Genomic DNA, 22,321 nt, shown 5'->3' on the forward strand with positions numbered 1-22,321 from the left:
TAATATGTTTCGTTAATCTTCCTTACCGACATTTAGCGGCGGCGCGAGTGTAATACACGGAAAAATAAAAACGGAGAAGAAAAGTGGTCGTTTGATTCACAGGGAGCGGCGACGCGAACAAAATCTGACAGAGACAGCTGTCAGAAGATTTTTTTCCCGTCGAGTGAGAAAAATCGAAGCAGGCAGCCATCTTAGCTCGTCCGCAGGTCACAGTCGTAAGAGCAGTGTGTGTCAAGTGCGTGCAAAAATTTTCCTACCGTTCCCGAATCAGGTAATTTTGCCACTTTTCAACTCCGAGGCGGATGCCAGACATCCTCCGTAATGGTTTCCGCCTGTAAGAAAATGCATTTTCATGTCGGAATGGTAGAATTTCGAATGGAGGAAGTTGTGATTCATGTAAGCCTCCTTTCGGCTGCCGTCCGAATGGGTGAAAAAATAGGGGATGGTGGGATTATCTTATTCGGTGTGTAGAATGAAGTGTGCTAGAGAAGAAAATTCGATTGGGATGGTGAAGTTGGGAATTATGTAATGGTTATTCGCTTTTAGGGGAGTTACGGCTTCCGGTTGCGTATTCCAAGTTCCGCTGGCAACGGCAACTTTCCCTCGGAAGATGTAACTTGCTTTTTCCATCGAAGCACTCCACTTCTTTGTTGTTATGTAAGCGTTTCGCCTTTCGGTCTGTCTGTCACTTTAATCCAAAAAACTTGCATTGAGAACATCTCCACAGAATCGTTTATTTTGGTAGCAAAGAATTAAGGGTGTCGCTGCGGAAGTTGTTCCAGGATTTGCACAAACAGAGTTTAGAGCCAATATAGACAACAAAAATCGGCTCTCCCACTTCAATCTGCAAGGAGATTATTCTCAAAGAAACCCCCTCACCTCACTGCTAGAAAATAGCCCTTTGTCCGCAAAAAATCGGACCTGTTTTTCCCATTTCCAAGGGAGGTTTAATCTGGAGAATGGGGTTTTGGTTGAAGCGAAAAGAGCCAACAAATCCATATAGCCACAAGCCACAAACCAGTGTAATACTGTGCAAAAGTAATTATATTCCGCGTAAGTTTCGCTCATTTCGAAGAAAAATTCACGTTGGAGTGCACATTTTTTCAGGAATCGAAATAACAAAAAAACCTCCGAGATTCACGCAGAGAGCAAACTCAGATTCAGAAAAAGCGCGCTTAGCTAGCTGCAAGAACCACCGCATCCAACAACAAGAACAGCAACAAGGATCGAAGATAGAGCGGAGCTGATTGCTGCTGTTCGGAAGCTGCAGCTGGACTAGGCCGGAAAGAGTACGGAACACGGGAGCAGATCGCCATCGGACAGAGTAATGTACCATTTTATGATTGTTTCTCATATATAACTACTACACTTTTTAGCGAAGGTTTCCTATGTTTTGTTTCCCAGTTTCAAACGATTTTCTTTTTTTGATTTAGTACTTACTTGACTGTGTGTTGGTTCACAATTTTGATTCTAGTTTAAACGGTTATCATGATTAAGGTTGGGCCCTTCCTTAGTCGAGTGGTTAGAGTTCGCGGCTACAAAGCAAAGGCATGCTGAAGGTGTCTGGATTCGATTCCCGGACGGTCCAGAATCTTTTCGTAATGGAAGTTTCCTTGACCCTCCTGGGCATAGTGTATCATCGTACCTGCCACACACGATATACGCATGCGAAAATGGCAAGTTTGGCAAAGAAAGCTCTCAGTTAATAACTGTGGAAGTGCTCATAAGAACACTAAGCTGAGAAGCCGGCTCTGTCCCAGTGAGGACGTAATGCGAAGAAGAAGAAGAAAATGATTAGGGTTGGGATTGCGCTTAGAGCTTGAATGCTGAACGATACAAGCACTTAGGAACATTAAAATTCAACATTTGTAGTGAATACCGTCTCTCCCTCCACACTATGAATCATCTAAGGGCCACTTTTCAGATGATACAAAATTATGGTGACGCTGTACAAGATAGACTTGCCTGATACAATGCAGAATATAGTTCTTTTCTAGAGTATGTCTCGCACTTCACGGCTATATTCGAAAAAGTGATGTGAACAGCTGATTCAGTGCCTGAGATGCTTCATTACGAGCTAAAGCATTAGTTAATTAATTCCAGCAATGGAACAATGGCTAGATACACATTCAAGGTTTACATATTTGACTGAAATCAGGTCCTCAATTTTGGACCTGCGATAACACCGACCTCAGGATGAAATTGCCTAGATAGAACTTGACAATAATTAATTAGCTGTGCAACCGACCATGAGTTGTTCGAAGTAAGTGCTTTCATAACAGCCTGACTATCTGATATACTTCTTACAAATAGCCAGACGTCCACTCTTTCCGCGAAGGGAGTGGTGTGGAAAATCTCTGGATCACTAAGAGCAAGTACAATTGTGTCCCATTTCATCAGAAGTGGAAACATCACTAGGATATCCAATGGACGTAGAGTATCCATGAAGTTTGGTTATAACCAATTTAATATGGAGTTCCCAGTTTGTTAACCTGGGATTCCTAAAGTGCAAAGCCTGCGCATTTACACTCAAATCTTTGTAGTGAAGGTCAGATTCCTCATCTGATACATTCCAATTTGTCAATTCGTGACTGATTCTGTTCGAGTAGAGCGTTTTTTCTAACTCTTCTTTTCTAGCAGAAAGCATGCAGGCTGTTCAATTGCCTAAATGAAGCAATCCAAGATCTGTGCTACCTAATTATTCCATCAGAACCTCTTAAATGAATATCTAAGCTGCTTCAGATAATCTGCCCATAACAGTCCCATATTCCATGGGATTTCCTATATAAATGAGACTGTTATGCAAATATGGGCAGTGATGTGCTGAGCATTAGTATCACTGCCCACAATTAGCGCAAGGCCTTTTTTACGCAGTATTCGACAACTCGTTTGAAATCATCCATTGGGGAAGGGTCACCATTTGGTAAATACATTGAACGATAGCCGAGAAAGATCCAACGTTATGAATTATGATAGCACATGCATATCTGGTAGTTTACTAGAAATGAGTGTAGCAACGATTGCGCTATTTGCAAGTATGCATGCACTGGGCATAACACGTGAGTTTGCCATTTCATGGTTGCTGAAAGTAACAAAAGCTGGGTCCACAAAGTTACCTAGATAGAAGATCCCCTTTACGAAAGTAAATCTACGAAAACATCTGCGTTTCTTTAATTAACAACGGAATGAATGAAGTTTATCGATTACGAACTTTCCCGAAAATGTAGACACTTGTCCATTTATCCGCAATTGTTCACATCACAAGCGATCCGAACACGACTTGGGTAACGAACAAAAGATAATGACCGCTAAGTGTGTTCATCAGAAACCCTGAAGACGTTTTCACCCATTAAAGAGTATAACATTTGAATTAATTAATAGATACAATATACTCATGATCCAAAACAAAAAACTACTCCGTTTTTTGTCAGCTTCATACATGAGAAAAAAATTGATGCTTTTAACGCCTTAAAGGGTAGTGTCAAGTTTACAGTGTACAGTCGAATTTCGTTCGTTGCACTACGTTTAATTGCACTTCGTTTTAATTGGGCTCCCGTTAAATGGGCTATAGTCCACCTAAAACGAAGGCAAACGTCACTTTCTGACATAAATCGTAATTTGTCAATGTTGGTAGCGCTGATTTTCTATTGTAATCGGTTATTTGACAGCTCAAAACTTAGCCCAATTAGTGAAAGTCTTTCACTAGGTGGGCTACGGGTTTAGTGCAACGAACGAAAGTTGACTGTATATAATAATCTCACCCTTATGTAGCCTTCAATCAAGCTTGAAGAAGGGTTGTTGATTATCTCGGAGAAGCACATGGTCACCTTCACCTTTGCTTTGGTTAGCGCAGGAAGGGCACAGTACAGGTCGGACTCGATTATCCGGAGACTCGATTATCCGATGACTTGATTATCCGGGATTAAAAGGTGTTTCGTGCAACAAGACCGGCATATGGCGGTAGTGTGAAATGTCAAACGCGAAGAAAAACAAAGCGCGCGCCTCTGGTTGTCAGATTTGTAACATAGAGAATTTGAAATGATAGTTAAATGAGTGATCGATGAAAATTTCGTCAGTGTTACGTCTGTTTGTCCCAGGCTTTACGTTTCAGGTAGAGATGCTCGGTTGGGTTCGGGTTTCAAAATTCAAAATTTTTCGGGTTCGGGTTCGGGTCGGGTTTGGAGGCTATGAAATTATCGGGTACGGGTCAGGTTGGGGCTTGAAAAATGTTGGATTTAGTGGGGTTTGGTGAAAATTGTAATCAGAGTAAAAACCTGAAAGCTTCCTCATGCATCAGAAATGATGAATTTATCATCTTTAGAAACTCGGGTTCTATTCGGGGTTTTCTTTGAACAGCGAAAATTTTTAGGGTTCGGGTCGGTTCCGGGTTTGAAGAAATAAAATATGTCCGGTACGGGTCGGGTTCGGGTTTGAAAAATGTGAAACCCGACCATCTCTAGTTTCAGGTGCATACCACACATAAAGCAGCGCCTATTACGAAAAATGACAGAAATAAACAAAACCGAAACATTTCCTAGCAAAGCTATCGTGGTCAGAGGCATTCAATTGACATTTTTCTTTCCGAAATTTTTTCGATCGCTTGTGTTGTGAACGTTTGGAGGCAAGCTCTGCCGAATATCAGCGAAGACGTGTCGACCAGAGTCTATATACACAGAGTTGCGCGGAGAGACTTCTTTAAATGCTTGTTCTTCTTCATCTTCGAAAACAACCCCTATATGTTTTGTTGGGCTGCTTGATAGGTAGACGGTTTGACAGTTCGATAGGTAAATTTGGCTTCGCGCAACTCTTCACTTATGGTAGCAGACTACCATAATTGCTAACAGCACTGCCTCTTAACCATTAATTCCTAGGCACGGTAAGCATGGAGCCGCATCACACCATGAATAAGAGGTGGACTGTTACCACCGGAACAGGCAGTCCGTAGTGCAGCTGGCTATCTGTTCCCTTACCAAAATAATCAATGTATTATTTCATCGGAAAGACTAACAACTCTCAACCTTACATTATTGAGTTGGAAGTTAGTTGTGATTTCATTCAGAATATCTCTCTCCATGCAGCAAATCACCCCTTCAATAGATATGCATCATAAATACATTCAATGAAAGTGACACATGAAGTGTATGTGTCAGGTTCATTGATTACATTTGAGTTAATCATGCTTCCAATGCAAACAAAAATTGTCAATTGTGTTCGATTTCGCACATACTCTCCATGTACAAACCCCCAGTGCAAAAATCCATGTAGATTGCCACATGAATCAAATGGGAACTTGACATTCCAGGTTTTACATTTTTTTTGTCATATACATTATATTGCAGCTAAGTATCGTATCAGGTAATCGTAACTCCAAAGCGAAACTACGAAAAAACATTCCTCAGCTGCCATTTTTGTACTGCATATATGATACAAATGGTATTATTGAAATAGAAAAATCGAATCAGGTGCAACTGCACGTGTATTCTAGGGGGCTGTTCTATTGAGTGTATACATGCTTTCCAACCACTTTTGTTTTCTGCTCGTTCCAAGAGCTTTTTATCAGACTGGTTCTCCATACCTAAGCTATGTCTGAACCAGCAGATTTTGAAAATCCAACGTACATCGGATTTTCCCTGATAGAGACCATAAGTTGGGCTATACTTTCATGCAGTTTAATCTCCATGACTCGATATCGACTCATGGAACCATATTAAAAACAAAATTTCATGGTCACTGCCCTCAAACAGCTTTCCAAAGCATTTCTGTTCCATGACTTGATATGTTCATGAGTCGATGTTCTCTTAAAACGTCAATTCATGAAGCTTTGACTGTAATTCGTTCATAACTGTGGTATTATTTACCCCGTCCAGTCAATTGAAAAAGCTTCGTTCGGAGAAATTGATAAAATATCTTGACCTTCCCAAAATGGAGCTAAAGTTCTTGTAAGAAACCCACTTTGAATGTTGTCAGAAATCCACATAAGATTTTGTCAGAGTTCCACTTCCTTCCGAAAAGTTCTTCCCGGATTCCAACAGAATGCCCTGAATTATACAAGAATACTGCCCAAAATTGTGCAAGAATTTTGTTTTATTTAAATTAGAATCATACGCAGGAATCTGGTGAAATTGATTTTATAAAAATCTTGCTCAGAATTCTGTCCGAATCCTACATTGAGTTTAGATTTATGCTGTCGACGTATTTGCTAAACATTATGCTAGGATCCTGCCCAATACTCGTAAGAATCCTGCTCGAGATTATGCTTAATTCTTTCCCAGAATGGTGTAAATGTTATGCCTAAGATTTTGAGACAATCCAGTCCACAATTGAACAGGATTTTGTTTGACCAATTTGGCCTAACTAGTTGTAAAAATGTCATGGGGATCTAATAAAAATGAGCGAATTGGCAAAAAACTTGGTTTTACATTACGAATTTTAAAGTGGTATTTTTAAGCTAGATTATTATAAAGAACAGTTGTACTGTCCCTAAAAGCATATCTCAAGCGTGTGCTAGAATAAGAGCATAAGTCGCATGATCGATTTGTCTTCATTGATCCTCTCTTCTGCGAATAAAGGTGACAAGATGCAAGTTTGTTAGCATTTCGCTTCAGACCGCTTGGCAGCAATCTTGCTATCTGAGGTGACAAAATGATGACAAACTTGCATCTTGTCATCTGTATTTACAGAAGAGATGATGAGATATGAAGAGAAATCGATCATGCGACGTACGCCCTTATTCTATCACACATTTGATCTGTTCGAAATTGATTTGCAAACATACACCCTTTTCATCGACACATTCATGTTAAATATATGTTTTACTGTTAAAAATTAAAATACTTCGCTTGAAAATGTTGTAGAAAAATATGAAGCTAGCGCAGACCTATATTTAAAAGTGAAGACATAACAGTCTTCATATGAATTTTAAACCCCAATATCTGCTGCTAAACGTGATTAATATTCAAGTTTTTTTTTTTTGTTTTTCATTAGTAGTAGCAACGTGTGTAATCTGTACTGTGGTGCTAAATGAATATAGCATTTACTTAAATTCATGATCTTTTTTTATATGAGAAGGCAAACTTCAAACTTTGACCATTATTTTTTCAATGTCATATTTTTCCATATGGGAATTTATGTCTGATGGTTACTCAAATTCCGTAACAGAGTGGTTAGAATTTAGTTATTAGCACTCTATTTTCAAAATTTGAAATTCGAATTTTAGTTCAGCTTGAAACACAATAATTTATTGAACTTATTATGTTCTAACCAGTGCTGTTGAATGTTATGAATATCACGTGACTTTGGTAATTGCTTATTGCTAATATCCCTCTTCTCTGTTGTCAATGTCATCGTAACATGTTTTGCCGACGCATAAGGATTGACTTTTCGGCGTAGCACTTCTGTAGAATGCCGACATCGAACTTCAGCGAACTTTTGTCGGTGATATTTCATTTCTCTTATAAACTTCGGTCTAAAGTAATCTGAATGCACAATACGTGGGCATTCAGCGATGTTTAGAACACTTCCTTTAAAATTAAGGGCCCTATTTTATAAGTCGAGTCGATCAAAATGACTCGACTGGAGTCACTGTCGACCAAAAATTTCGCTCGACACGACTCTGTCACTCGAGTTTCTCGACAGTTGTCACTCTATGTGATTGGATTACTATGGGAGTCGACGGGTGACATCTGAAATATGCATGCTTACTTTGATCGACAGTGATTACAGACGAGTCACCTGAATCTGCTCGATTTACAAATAGACCCCTAAATAACTTTAAAGATTGTTTTACATATGAGAAACATAAGCTTTACATGATTAATTTGGTGTTACAGAATCGTGCGCCATACTGCTATATTACTCAATTCACGTCGATTATCAAGTCTGCTTTACTAGACTAAACTACTGAACTATTATACTACTATTAGACTGAACTACCTATCTATAGGACTGCATTCGTAGTCTTAAGTAAAAAAAATCAATGGAATCAGCATTGTGAACCAACACACAACGTCCTTTACTTTTCCTTGCTCTTTCTTTCTGTCATTGTCCTTCGTATCCCCACATGTTCCTGGGAAACAACAATCACCGCAAAGCAATTGGTCAGACTTGGTTGCTTATGTGTAGTACTGTATATTTTCAGAATCCCGCCCAACTGTCCGGAGCGGTTACTGACTGAGATCACCCCACTCCTTCCGGGGTTGCAAAAAACCGATCGATGCAGGACGACGATTCACGTTCATCCAGCGGTCGCGATAAATATCGCGACGAGCATCGTCATCGCAGTCGTGATCATGACCGGGAACGGGACCGTGACAGGGATCGGGATCGTCGTGATCGGTACCGAGACAGAAGTCGCGAACGGCGACGCGATGACAATCATCGAGATGATCGAGGTTATCGATCGGAGCGATACCGTGATAAGAAAAACCGCGATCGTTCCCATCGGGATCGAAACGATAGAGATCGGGACTACCGCAGAAGCAGTAGACGGGATCGCAGCAGAAGTCGAAGTCGCGATCGCCGGCGAAAAAGTCGTTCACGATCACGCGATCGTCATCGGAATGGATCACGTTCCCGTGAGGGAAGCACTTATTCCAAGGATCGTGAACGCAATCGAAGAGATCTTTCGATTGAAATAGAACAGGAGTTGCAAAATTTAAGGAAACTATCGGATATGAAAGCAGCAGCCAATGCAAAGGCGCAAGAATTGAATAGCGGTGAAACTGGATCTGAGTCAAAATCTATGGATGCAGAGAATTCAAACAGCAATAGCTCAAAGGTGGTTGATCAGGAGGAACCGAAAAGTAGTATTAGCAAATTCTTCAGTGCGAGTGGTAACAGCTCGAAAACGGAATACGTTCCGGAAATACAAACCGAAGAAGAGCGAATCGAGTTCCAGAAGAAGATGCAGGAAAAATTGCAGGCGCATCTTGCTGCCGAGGGAAAACTCTATCCCAAACCGAAGCCTACACCTGCAATTAACACTGCCACAGGATTTGCAAACGACGGGTCGTTTTTGGAGATGTTTAAGAAAATGCAAGAACAAGCTCAAATGAGTGGCGTTGCCACGACCGGTGAGGACAGTTACCCAAGCGCGACGCCGACAGTTCCCACAGTCGTGACAGCAACGGTGCCAGTAGTAGCTGTGGCCAGTTCGAGTCATGTGCCATCATCGGCCCAGCTGATAAAACCCCACCCAGTGCCGATTTCGATCGTTGGACGACGAAGAGGAGGCAAAATTCTCAAAACTGGAGTAGTCAAAAAGCAGAAACCGATGGAGGAATCATTCGCCGAAACTCCGAATGACGCGTGGAATCTCTATCTGCAGGAGGTGAAAAAGTACAAGAATGCGTCCTGTGATGCCGATTCCAAAACGCGACCATTAGTCAAGTAGAGTTCGTGTCGAAGTTTAACTTATCGTTAATTTTAAGCGACATAATCGTGAAATGAACGAGCGGAATGATTGCGACGAGTGCTTCAATCGTGTTATATATAAGTTTACCCAATCGATTAGTAAGGATACTACTGATATGAATTTTCTATTTAGACTAAACACTATTGGGAAAAATGTCGAGGTTACACGTTCCTAAAATGAAACGGAAAAATTCGACCATCACTTTAGTTATAAAATTCCAATTGGTTGCCCTAGGTTTTAAGATGTATAGACATGTACAACTTTTTCTGTCTGGTCAAAATGCATTTTCTTCAATGATTCAATCCACGATTTACGTATTACGCGATATATGCACAAATTATATTTCCCCTCCCCCTATCCTGCATGTTTGGATAATTTGTGCATCTATATACAGTTCTAGCCTGTCGAGTATTCAATGTCCAATTGTTTCATTTTCTCCATTCAATCTACCCCTCCCCCCTCTATGGCGTCCTCCTCTCATTAAGCTCCCAACTTAGAATCGCTGTACGAAATGGCCCCAGCAGCATCTGCAGGCACACTGCCCCTGAAGGCGGCTCCCTTCGATCCGCGCTTCCCGAATACGAACCAAACTAAGTACTGCTATCAGAGCTATCTGGACTTTCACCGCTGCGAGAAGGTGAAAGGCAAGGGCGACAAGGTGTGCCAATACTTTAAGCACGTGTACGGCGATCTGTGCCCGAATGCGTGGATCGAGAAGTGGGACAACCAACGCGGGGAGGGAACTTTCGCTGGTCGAATCTAAATGACAAATGGTGGAAGTACAGTGTTTGTGTGGTCGGTCCCCACGGTGGGTCGATCTGGTGTGACAGTAGATGATAATGTAAGCATAAAGAAGACCGACACGCACTGCTAATATCTCCGTTTGCTGTTGCGGTCACGCACTTTGCACCAGACGACGCTTTTTGGCATGATTTTCTGTGACCGAAGGTTTATCTTATAATTGGCTTCTCAAAATTCGCAAATTGTCAACCTCGATTGGGCATTTGGCTTTAAATTGGTTAGGATGTTAGTACGATTAGTGATAACAGCAAAAGGGTTTGAAATCTGTAGTATCACACCGGCAAAATGGCATAACTGTGAACTTGCAACACCTTCAAGTGATAAATAAACTTATCCAGAAAATAGTAACACAAGCGTATTTTATTCATTATTTCTGTCATTGATTTTCTTTCAGGTCCAAAGTTCTAGAAAACGATTCAATGAAACTAACATGATTGATTTTGTCGAGCACTACTTAGTAGATATTAGACTTGTCCAAATTTTTTAAAAGTGCTTGGATTTTTAATTCCACGTTCGTAATTTAGTTAGCTTTCTGGCAGTCTATCCAAAAATTAATTAAATTGAATCAAATACAGAGATGGCATCGAATCAAACTTGTATATTTGGATTATTTTCAAGACTAAAAAGTGACTTACTAATCATAGAAGAATAAAAAAAAATGGTTCTTTAAACAAGAAATGAAACTGCTTGTGTCTGCTAGAAGTTTGCTGAAGAAATATATCGACAAATTTTAACATTACATGTGATCTATTCGTTTCTAAACACATAAGTATTTAAAAAGTGTGATTTTACCACGTTACATTTTTTTTCGATTTTTACGTATTTTGTTTTGATTACTACAGCATTAGGGATGGTACACAAATTATGTCACGCTAAATTTCAACTTTTTCGAATTTTGTAAGGCTTGTCACGCTTGGCTAGACCCCCTCCCTTCCCTTGGAGCGTGACGTACTTTGTGCATGACCCAGTGTAAAAGAACAAAACATACGAAAACCCTTAGAGAATATAATCCTGATAGTGACATACCAATTTCAATTATAATGGTAGTTTTACAAACTTATATCATCTAATATGTTTACAAAAACTTACCTTTTCAAGGCCCTCACAAACATAAAGTCTGTTTATTGACTCAAATTTAGACCAGAAATTTCTGTTCGGATGTCAGTGAACTGAGAACTTGTTTCGAAAAACAGGATAGGCTCAGTAGACATGCATACTTTTGAATTAAAGATGGGCAAACTGATCGAAGATTCGGAGTGAATCGGAGATGAACCATGAGACTAATCAATCGATTCAATTGGGTTTAGTCTACGAGTGGCAAGAGGTGAGAAATGTCGGTCTCGTATATCGAGGTGACAGTTCTCGACTCGAGTGAAGTGACTCTCCATTCGATTTACACGGCGAGTTACTTCGAGACTACGAGACCGACAATTCTCACCTCACGCCACTCGTAGAATAAGCCCAAATGGCGTATGTATTTCGCAAAATCAAAAGGACGTATAGTTGTTATATGCAAACTTTGCATTACACTGATCCTCCAGTTTTATATGACAAGGGGCTGTTTTTCTAAAGTAGAAGTGGATTCATGATGTCATCACATGAGAGGGTTCGGAACAAAACATTGAAAATGGCCTTAATTAGTTTTAAAATAATGTCCACAACCATAGGGTTTATTCACAAATTTCATAACGCCAAAAATGGGCAACTTTGATATCCACCCAGGGCAGGCAATCGTCAGATTCGTCACAGTGCGATGACGAAATAAAAAAATACATCGTCATCCAGTATAATAACTCTGGCAGGTGGTCGTCTCTTCATCGACGAAAGAATGCACGACTAACTTCAATCCAAAATCGTCAACGAGCAAATTTTTCTTCATCCCGCTTGCTACCCTTACTCACAAGAAGAAGACGTTTACTGTATATTCGCTTGCTTCGCACCAACCAACGAATGCCATCACATAATTGCTTGTATTGGCAAATGAACCCGCTTCCCTCATGATTCTAAAATAGCTTGGTTGGTAAGTGCGTGGTGTTGACGATTCGGAGATCGTTTGTTCGATTCCAGTCGTGTTTTGTTATTTTCTTTTTGTTTTATTTTTTCAAAAAATGCTCTCTATCTGTCGAAGACACGATTCATATTTTTAGTCGGCTCAGTGCTCCCGAACGAAGATTCGCCCGTAACGAAGGAATCGTATTTGTTCGTCATGACGCCGAGCCTCTGCGCCGGATCTCTGCGGCAAATCGTCATCCGACGCTACTTGAGTGACGATGACGGTGCTTCTTTTAGTTTCGTCGCCGACTTTTTCCATTTGAAGGTGACGATTGTCTGCCCTGTATCCACCCACCCTTTGTAACGCTTTCTGTATGAATATTTTACAAATTCTGAATGAACTGCAACATTTTGAGGACACCCACCCACCCCCTTTAGCGTTATGAAATTTGTGAACAGGCCCATAGAGCAAAGACATGCTGAAGGTGTCTAAAATCCAGTATTTTTCCGGAACATAAATTTTCTTGAATTCTCTGGGCAAAACTGGCATCTTGGCCATATATCTCTCGATTGATAACTGTGAAAGTGCTCTAAAAGCGTCTTGAGTAGAGTTACAAATCGTTCGGGCGAGTTCATAATTCTTGCAACTGTCATACAATAGGGTCCTAAAACTTTTGATAAAATATTGTTTTTATTAAACAACACGATAGAGCGTGTGTTTGCTACTACTTTGAGATATTTTCCCGCCCAAATAACGGCAAAATCATATTGAAACTTCAATTTAAAACCTTGTTCCACACACACTTTAGCTCATGTTTGATGTTCACATAGTAAACAAAAAACACCAAATATACCTAAAATTTGAGTTTGAATCAAAAATGTGATAAAATCTTAAAAAAAAACGGAAAAAAGTTTTTTGGGGTCAAACGATCGAAAGACATTTAACAATTGAGTAAACATGTGTCTCTGGCCTAAATTTAAGCGGTTGGTACTAAAATTGGGACAAGGTTTTACGACCCTCTTTGTAATTTTGATGAACCGCCTTTCTACGCCTACTGGTCCCATGTTCTACGTAAACGTTATGGACCGCGGGACAAATATGCGTAGAATGGCGGTGAATCAACCGTAAAATATTAAGCTAAGAAGCATGCCCTTCCCAAGGGGCATGTCATACCCAGAACGAAAAGAAAGCGTAATAATATTCACACTGTTAGGGAGGTTTTTGAAATGTTGCAGCTCATAGAAACTTTGTAAAACACCCTCCCTTTTTGATGTTTTATTCAGTGTAGGGCGTAACTTATTTTTCGAAAGTTCTTAAAACTAAGGATTCGTGTGCTCTTCTGAATTTTAATCACATAAAAAGGGAACTCTCAAAGTTTCATCCAAAAATATCAATATTTAGAGGTGGCGCAAGCGACTCAAAGGTTAATTTTAAAGTTATAAAATATGACGTTCAGTTAATTTTTCATAACTTTGTTATTTTCTAACCAACTTTTTAGCTCTTAGCATCATTCATTTCAAAATTACTGCTAGGTCGAAAATTGAGGCTTTTCCCCTAGTAAACATGTAAATTTCGGCGAAAAAAATTCAACAATCCAAAGAAATGTGATAGTTTTTGGTAAATAACCAAGTCAGAACAATCTCTGAGTTAAATGTGTTGTATACACAGTTTAAAACTAAATTAGCTTTAAAAGCATGGATCTGGAATTGGATGAGTATTTATGAAGTTATGGTTGAACAAAGATGTTTTTTTAGTAAAAAGAGGAAACAATTGAAGAAAACTACATTTAACTAAGACAACTTTTTTATTTTAGACAAATTTGATACTGTACAAACTTTTCATAAATTTAAGTTTGAAGAAAACGATGTCAAGAGCTTCAAAATTTATTGAAAACTAACAAAGTTATGAAGATTTCATCGAAGGTCATATTTTACAACTTGAAAATTAATCTTCAATTCGCTTGCACCACCTTCAAATTATTTCTAGCGTAACATTTGAAAAAGGCCTAACTGCAAAATGTAAACAAACTTGATTATTCATTATTCGTATCATTTTTTACGTAAATTACTCCTACATACTCTTACGGGCATGCAAAATGCATTATTAATGGTAATTTTATTCAAATTTAAAAGGGCCTATCTGAAAATGATAAAACTAAGAGGGCCTAACTGGTCATAAAAGGGCCTAACTGAAAATTTCCATCAAAATCAGATTGGCCCTTCCGTGCATTTCTAATTTTCCTCCATATTTTTCAATATTTAGCCATTGTATAGTGTTTTTCTCACATAATGGAACCTAGTGACATATTTGAAAAGGGTCTATCAGCATAAAGTAAAAATTGAGAAATGCTCGATTGAAGATTCTGTAACATATTGATTGTTACTATTTTAAACTCATTGCTATCTAATAGTTTTAAACTTTTGTTCGACATTCATAGTCTATTACTGGGCCACGTAACGTTTTAAATCTAACATAACATAAAAACTTGTAAAAAATGTTGAATTCAAACATCATCGGCAGATAGGCCCTTTTAGGAGTCTTCAAACCAGTTAGGCCCTTTCAATTAGGCCCTTTTATTGAACATGGTTTCAGTTAGGCCCCTCCAGTTAGGCCCTTTTGGAATTTGTTAATTTTATTGTTTATTGAACAGATTTTCAAAGTTTTAGAACAAAATCAATCGATTATGTGAGAAAATCAACATTGAATGTTGAAAATTCTTTATTGAAGATTCAGTACTATATTGATTCATATTTCAACCCCTTTCTCCTATTTACTAGTTTTATGTTTGTGTTCGACATTCATAATAGTGTACTAGGTGGCCCATAACGTTTTAAATCTTAAATAACAAAACAACTCGTGAAAATGGTTGAATTCAAACATCATCGGCAGATAGGCCCTTTTGCGAGTCTGCAAACCAGTTAGGCCCTTTCAGTTAGGCCCTTTGATTGAACATGGTTTCAGTTAGGCCCCTCCAGTTAGGCCCTTTTATTAAACTTAGTTCCAGTTAGGCCCTTTTGGAATTCGTTAATTTTATTGATTATTGAAGTGATTTTCAAAGTTTTAGATCAAAATCAATCGATAAGGTATGTGAGAAAATCAACATTGATTATTAAAAATTCTTTATTGAAGATTCAGTACTATATTGATTCCTATTTCAAGCCCATTCTCTTTTTTACTAGTTTTATCATAATCTTAATGCGAAGTTAGTTGAAAAACTAATTTTTTATCCTGAAAAAAAAATCAATTACATTAAAAATTTTGAATAATTTTTATTTGTTTTTTTTTTATTTGTTGCCTCTAGTTGTGGATCGAGTTCCAAAAGTCACGATTTTCACAAAAACAAATTCGTTTGTTTTTGTAACAGCCCTGCAAGAATTCTTCTTATACTTCTTCTTGGCATTACGTCCTCACTGGGACAGAGCCTGCTTCTAAGCTTTGTGTTCAATGAGTACTTCCACAGTTATTAACTGAGAGCTTTCTTTGACAAGTTGCCATTTTCGCATTCGTATATCGTGTGACAAGTACGAAGGTGCTCTAGGAAAGTAAAGGAAATTTCCATTACGAAAAAACCTGGACCGACCGGGAATGGAACTCAGATACCTTCAGAATGGCTTTGCTTTGTAGCCGCGGACTTAAACTGCTCGGCTATGGAAGGCCCTCAAGTATAAAACAAGTAAAAAAGTGAATGGGTTTGAAATAGATATAATCAATAAGGTACTGAACCTTCAACCGAAATTGTTTTTCTCTCGCTTTATTTTATTTAAGAACTATGAAAATCACTTCAATAAGCAATAAAATCAACAAATTCCAAAAGGGCCTAACTGGATCTATGTTTAATAAGAGGGCCTAACTGGAGGGGCCTAACTGAAACCATGTCTAATCGAAGGGCCTAACTGGATTGAAGATTCATTAAAGGGCCTAACTGCTGATGATATTTGAATGCAACCATTTTCACGAGTCGTTATGCTATTTGAGATTACTAACGTTCTGGGCCACGTAATAAACCATAATGAGTGTCTAAGGGTTCATTCAAATATTACGTAACGCAAAATTTTCTAATTTTCGACCCCCTCCCTCCCCACGTAACAGCTTTTGTATGAAAAATTTTATTTTTTTTTGTATGGACCGTAACACTACGTAAGACCCCCTCCCTCCCCCTGTTGCGTTACGTAATATTTGAACAATCCCTAACACAAGTATAAAACTAGTAAAAAAAGTGAATGGGTTTGAAATATCAATAATCAATATGTTGCTGATTTTGTATAGAATAGTTTCTAATATTTAGCTTGTATGATATTGTGTTGTTTTCTCACATAATCATTAAATGTTGTCGAAGAATTATGCAAATCACTTCAATAATCAATAAAATAAGCAAATTCAAAAAGGGCCTAACTGGTTTGAAAATTCGTAAAAGGGCCTATCTGCGGATGATGTTTGAGTTGAACTATTTTTACAAGTTGTTGTGCTATTTGAAATTCAAATCGTTGTGAGCCACGTAAAAGACCATTATAAGTGTCGAACACAAGGGGTTATCCGAAAATGACGTCCATCAATTGGGGCCTCCTCCAATGGGGGGATGTACGAAAATGTGACAGTGCATGGATTGGGTATTAGAAAAAGCGTGACAGAGGGGGTAGAAGGGTTCTAGAAATCCCGAAAAACGATGGACGTCATTTTTGGATCTTCCCCAAGTATGAAACTAGTAAAAAGCGAATGGGTTTGAAATAGGAATAATCAATATGGTACTGAATCTTCAACCGAAAATTTCCAATATTTAGCTATTATACAGTGTTTTTTCACACAATCGCTAAATTTTGTTCAAGATTTATGCAAACCAATTCAAAAATCAATAAAATTAGCAAATTATGAAAGGGCCTAACTGAAACCATGTTCAATCAAAGGGCCTAACTGAAAGGGCCTAACTGGTTTGAAGATTCATAAAAGGGCCTATCTGCCGATGATGTTTGAATTCAACAATTTTTACGAGTTGTTGTGTTATTTGAGATTAGAAACATAATGGGCCACGCAACAGACTTTAATGGGTGTCGAACACAGGTATGAAACTAGTAAAAATGCGAATGGGTTTAAAATAGGAATAATAAATAATGGTACGGAATCTTCAATTGAGAATTTCTCAATGTTTACGTTTTGCAGATAGGCCCTTTTCAAATGTTACGCTAGATTTGGTTCATACAAGTATGTATATTTTGGTTTCTCTTTTAATGTGATTTGAATTCTAAAGAGCACACGATTTTTTTGTTTTGAAAACTTGAAAAATAAGACGGTTGTAGAATTGATGAATTCACTTAAGGTGCATCGAAGCCAAAACTCAAATTTTCAAGAACACAAAGCTAGAGAACCAAACAGCGGTTTGAGCTGAAAACTTAATCGATTGGTCGCACGCTGGTAGCCAATCGATTAAGTTTTCAGCTTTAACGGCTGTTTAGTTTTTTTTTTTTAATTTGTGCTCTTGGAAATTTAAGGTTTGGCTTCGATGCATCTCCACCTTAAAGTCTACTTAAAAACAATAATTTAAGATGAAACATCTCGGAATCCAAAGATGGCCGGTACAATGGCCGACTTGTGTCCCTACTCACGTTTTCAAGGGCACTAAACTGGAGAAATTGTTGGCAAACGGTTCTGATCTTCTTATTTTAAGCTTTCTGCTAGTGCACAAAGCCAAAATAAAAAGTGCGCTGTTGTTGGATGCTTTCTTCGCGAGATTTGTGCCTTTGAAGTTTCAGTGCAATCTTAGAAGTTGATTCCAAACTGTTTCACCTTAAAAACAAAACCCTAAGCACAAAATAAGTAATCATCAAGGTACGAACTACAAATCTTGTAGTGGAGGGGGTGAAATCGTCATATATTTATATCTGTTCTGTGGTTTTGGTCAGAGGTATTTCAAAAATAATGAAAGAAAAATACATGCAGTTGTATCTATTGTCAAAGTGACGTGTAGTGTAAAGCTAGTAAATGAAAGGTAAAGTAAGAGTTTGCTAAATTCTGTACATTTTTGTGTTAGTAGTAAACATTAATAAAAATCTCAATCCAAAATTCGCGTATGTTACCAAAAAATCCCTATTTCCTACTTTCTTAATATCGAACAATCAGACCAACAATTTGTTCAAATTGGAACAGTTTTTGATTTCCCAAAATTTGCACCCAATGTTACACTAACAGCAAGCACCTTAATTAAAAAAACGAAATTTTCATAATCAGGAAAAGTGTTAAATTCAAATCGGCATTTAGTGAGACCACATGTTTCCTGCACGAAGTTTCTATCCCTCGTTTATCAAACCCTATCCTTGTATCAACGCAGCACCACTAATGCCCTCTACTGTGCCATCTTTCGTCAACAGAACCACCGGAGAAGTCAGCCGAAACCATGAGCCCGAAACCGACTGAGTCCGAAACGCCGGCGATCGAGCTGAAGGCCGCCCCGTTCGATCCCCGCTTCCCGAACCAGAACCAGACCAAGTACTGCTACCAGAGCTATCTGGATTTCTACCGGTGCGAGAAGATCAAGGGCGAAGGCGACAGCGTGTGCAAGTACTTCAAGGATGTGTTCACCGATATCTGCCCGAGCGTTTGGATCGAGAAGTGGGACAACCAGCGGGCCGAGGGAACCTTTGCCGGTAAAATCTAAACAGAGTTTCCAGTGGAGGCGCGGAGAATGCTTGGATGACGGGTTGTTAAAAAAGAGGAGTTGCGTTTGTACAAGCATTTCAGTAATACAGCAGATATGATCGTTACGTAAATGGTGGTGTGCAACAATTAGTTTCGAAAGAAATTCTTTTACCTAAGATTCTTAAATTTACTTACTGCATTTCTCAAAAAGACGATTGGAGCTGTTCATACATCATGTAGACCAAACTTTGCTTATCTCAGTCTTTTGCCCAAAGTTTTGAAATTGGGCTTATTCAACGAGTAGAGTTACAGGGTGGCCAGTGATTATCTGATTTAAAATTCCCGGTTATTTCCCGGTATTTAAAAAAAATCCCGGTCGTAAATAAGAGAAAACCCTTATTTTGAAAAAAAAAAAAAAAGCGTAACAGATGTTTTCAAAATTGTAACACTCAGGCATGCGGAATTGATAATTTTTTTTTTCGATTTTTCAAACAACCGATTGTATGATTGTAATGTCTTCTCGACATATGGATCAAGTGATCGACAAGAACGTTTTTCGTACTAAGATTTAATTAAAGAGGCTTGTTGTCATTCTGGTGCAAGTTCTCGGTGTACACCCGATTCTGTTTTTGCACGGGGGATGCGTACCGTGCAAAAAAAGATTTCAGTTCAAAATTTCAAAAACCGTGCAAAAAAAGTAACACCAATTCTCGACGTTTCATGCAAAAATAAGGTTTTGGTGAAAAATTTTGTATGGAAACTCTTTTTGCACGGCCGTGTAAAAAAAAATCCGTGCAAAAACAGAATCGGGTGTATGTCTGTTTTACAAAGATTTTAAATGAACTTTTAAACATATTTTACATATTAAAATTAGAACAATTCAACAAAACCGATCATGAAAGCAAAAATTCAACAATTTATCTATAGTCTATACTGCTCATAACTGCATATTACAGTCAAACCTCCATGAGTCGATATCTGAAGGGACCATCGACTCATGGAAATATCGAGTCGTTGAAACAAATGCTTTGGAAAGCTGTTTGAGAGAACCATCTTAGTAACCATGAAATTTTGGGTTCAGTATGGTTCCATGAGTCGATATCGAGCATTGGAACATCGACTCATGGAGGTACAGGGCTGTTACAACAGGCGCGAATTTCGCGATTCTCGCGGATTTGTAGCGGATTTGGCCAGCCAAGCGCGAAAATCGCGGGTGGATAAAATTCTTGAGAGCAGTAAAGTTCAGTTAGTATAGTCACTGATATCAAAAATACTGTTCAGGGAAAAATTAAAAGCAGTAACATTTTATTAGTTAATCCTTTTCATTTTATTTGGAGTCATTTTTCTCGAGGGTCGCTAGTCAATCAAGAGATAGCTCATCCCTAAATTCTTAATGACACTAATCTACAAGTCTATTCTATTGACGGCGATCTATAGGTTCTTGACTTTAAGATAAACTGGAAAGAGAAAATTATACCGTTCAAATCCTGTGAGTTTGAAGGATATTTATGTTCCGTTAAAAATCGTAGAAAATGGCGCTGATTAAGACTACTCAGCACATTTGCCAAGCCAAAAATTAAAATATTTGAGATCAGAAATGTGTCAAATTTACTGATCATGGATATAATATGTCAAGACATTAAACCGTGTAGGAATGCTAAATTTGTTCAGCTTGATTACATAAATGCATGCATTCAAAGTTTGTACGGATAATATGCGGACACTCTGGCTGAGTGTTGGCGCTGCAGTCATAGTTGGTTACGTTATAAAATCTTACGATCGATAGAAAAGTTTAAAACAATAGATAGCTCCGTAGTCAAATTAGCAGTTTTGTCAGTGAAGAATAAGTATTGTAAATCTAGAAGATACAAAATACTTGAAGTTAATAAAAAGCAGCACTTAAAATTGTATGTATAATTAATGAAATATTTGGTGTAAATATAACTAAATAAAACCTCTTGGCTGATCACCAAAAAACCTTTTTACGATCTGTTTTAAAAACCAGTTCAACGATTGAATCACCACCACAACAAGCCGGTTAAAAAGTTAGCACCAGGTGAAATCGTTCAAAATAATAGTTTTGCTTGGTTAATTTTTGTTCAGCAACAATTTTGTAATAAAAAATGGATCATTTGTAAATTTGTAACTTTGGAGAAAACTGTTGAACACCAACGTGTGAAGAAAAAATTAAAAAAGCATAATGCAGCTGATATCAAAACTACAATATTTTGAGCGATTTCACCTGGTGCTTAACTTTTCAACCAGCACCATATTGAAGCAAGTAAAATGACGTGAATCTAAGTCACAAATGACACAATGGACTGAATATAATTTGAATCACAAAAATTTTCAGTCACATTGGACGCAATTTTACAAGAATGACGAATTTTATGTTTTAATACCATCAAATTTACGTTACGTACGTAATATTAGGGGTTTCTAAGTGTGCAGTACTATGCAGAATTTTGGGATAATGAAATTGAAGAGACTTTTAGTGGGAACGGACCTGGTGTAGTGGTTAGAACACACGCCTCTCACGCCGAGGACCTGGGATCGAATCCCATCCCCGAGATAGTCACTGAAAATTTCATTGACGACTTCCTTCGGAAGGGAAGTAAAGCCGTTGGTCCCGAGATGAACTAGCCTTTGGTTAAAAATCTCGTTAATAAAGACAGAAAAAAAAAGAGACTTTTAGAGTTCTCTGTCAAAATTTCATGCGTTTTGCTCATAGGAAAACAAAGTTACAGCATGCCATAGTTGAGAATTTTGTATGAAAATCGGCTTTCACTACTATTATTCTGAATACAACTGTACCGTTTTGATTCATATTACGGACACTTAAGGACTCAGTGAAGTATAACCCAGCATGAAGCATACAAAATAAATCATTCTGTATGATTCATTAGCGCTATCGAGCGTGGGAAGCCCTTATCTTTCGAATGGTGGGTAAAGAATACGCTTCCGCAACTTGAATAATTTTAAATTAATCAAAATATGTGGCCTTTTCATGATTCTTATTCCGGACGCTTCCTCACTTTTGCCTCATATTCCGGACACTTTGAATCGAATTCCGGACAGCTTTTGATAATCATTAATAAAACAGTCAAATCATCAATTGAAATCGTCAAACCACTAAAGAGACATCTAAGGTAGTTGGGCATTATAAATTTTCGAAGATATTTGTGGAAAAAGCTTACTAAAACGAGCCTCGAAATTGACAACTTTTGAAAGGCAAAAAATGAAATATTTCGTGTGAAATGTTTCCCATACAAAGTAGAGTGTCCGGAATTTGAAGCTGTCCGTAATATGAATCAAAACGGTATATACAATACATTTTCAATACTTTTGTGTAAAATAGTAAGCTCCGCATAATCAAACTCAGTAGTTTACAAACCAATTTTTATAAAATTTTATTGCGTTTTTTTTTTGTTAAAATTTTTAATTTCATTTGTTTTAATATATAAATAAGGTCTTGTTAACATTTCATC

The 22,321-nt window shown here is 38.1% G+C and overlaps 2 protein-coding genes across 4 annotated transcripts; both read left to right on the top strand.

The window, feature by feature from the left end:
• The first annotated feature begins 134 nt into the window (after window positions 1–134).
• Window positions 135–18,964, top strand: LOC5571186 (cytochrome c oxidase subunit 6B1). 3 transcript variants are annotated; one of them, XM_001653452.2, is made up of 3 exons: window positions 167–271; window positions 1,108–1,324; window positions 8,138–9,714. In XM_001653452.2, exon 3 carries the CDS (start codon window positions 8,213–8,215, stop codon window positions 9,389–9,391), a length of 1,179 nt encoding a protein of 392 aa, XP_001653502.2. In that variant the 5' UTR covers window positions 167–271; window positions 1,108–1,324; window positions 8,138–8,212; the 3' UTR covers window positions 9,392–9,714. The 3 variants fall into 3 exon arrangements, with proteins under 3 accessions (XP_001653504.1, XP_001653502.2, XP_021697943.1); XM_021842251.1 differs by lacking the exon at window positions 167–271 and adding an exon at window positions 278–1,038; XM_001653454.2 differs by lacking the exons at window positions 1,108–1,324; window positions 8,138–9,714 and adding an exon at window positions 18,566–18,964 and having other exon boundaries at window positions 135–271.
• On the top strand, window positions 154–10,557 carry LOC5571183 (cytochrome c oxidase subunit 6B1). Its single transcript, XM_021842252.1, has 2 exons — window positions 154–271; window positions 9,898–10,557. Exon 2 carries the CDS (start codon window positions 9,924–9,926, stop codon window positions 10,173–10,175), a length of 252 nt encoding a protein of 83 aa, XP_021697944.1. The 5' UTR covers window positions 154–271; window positions 9,898–9,923; the 3' UTR covers window positions 10,176–10,557.
• Window positions 18,965–22,321: the final 3,357 nt, after the last annotated feature.

Source organism: Aedes aegypti, chromosome 2 (genome assembly GCF_002204515.2).
Source record: "Aedes aegypti strain LVP_AGWG chromosome 2, AaegL5.0 Primary Assembly, whole genome shotgun sequence".
Classification (NCBI taxonomy): domain Eukaryota; kingdom Metazoa; phylum Arthropoda; class Insecta; order Diptera; family Culicidae; genus Aedes; species Aedes aegypti.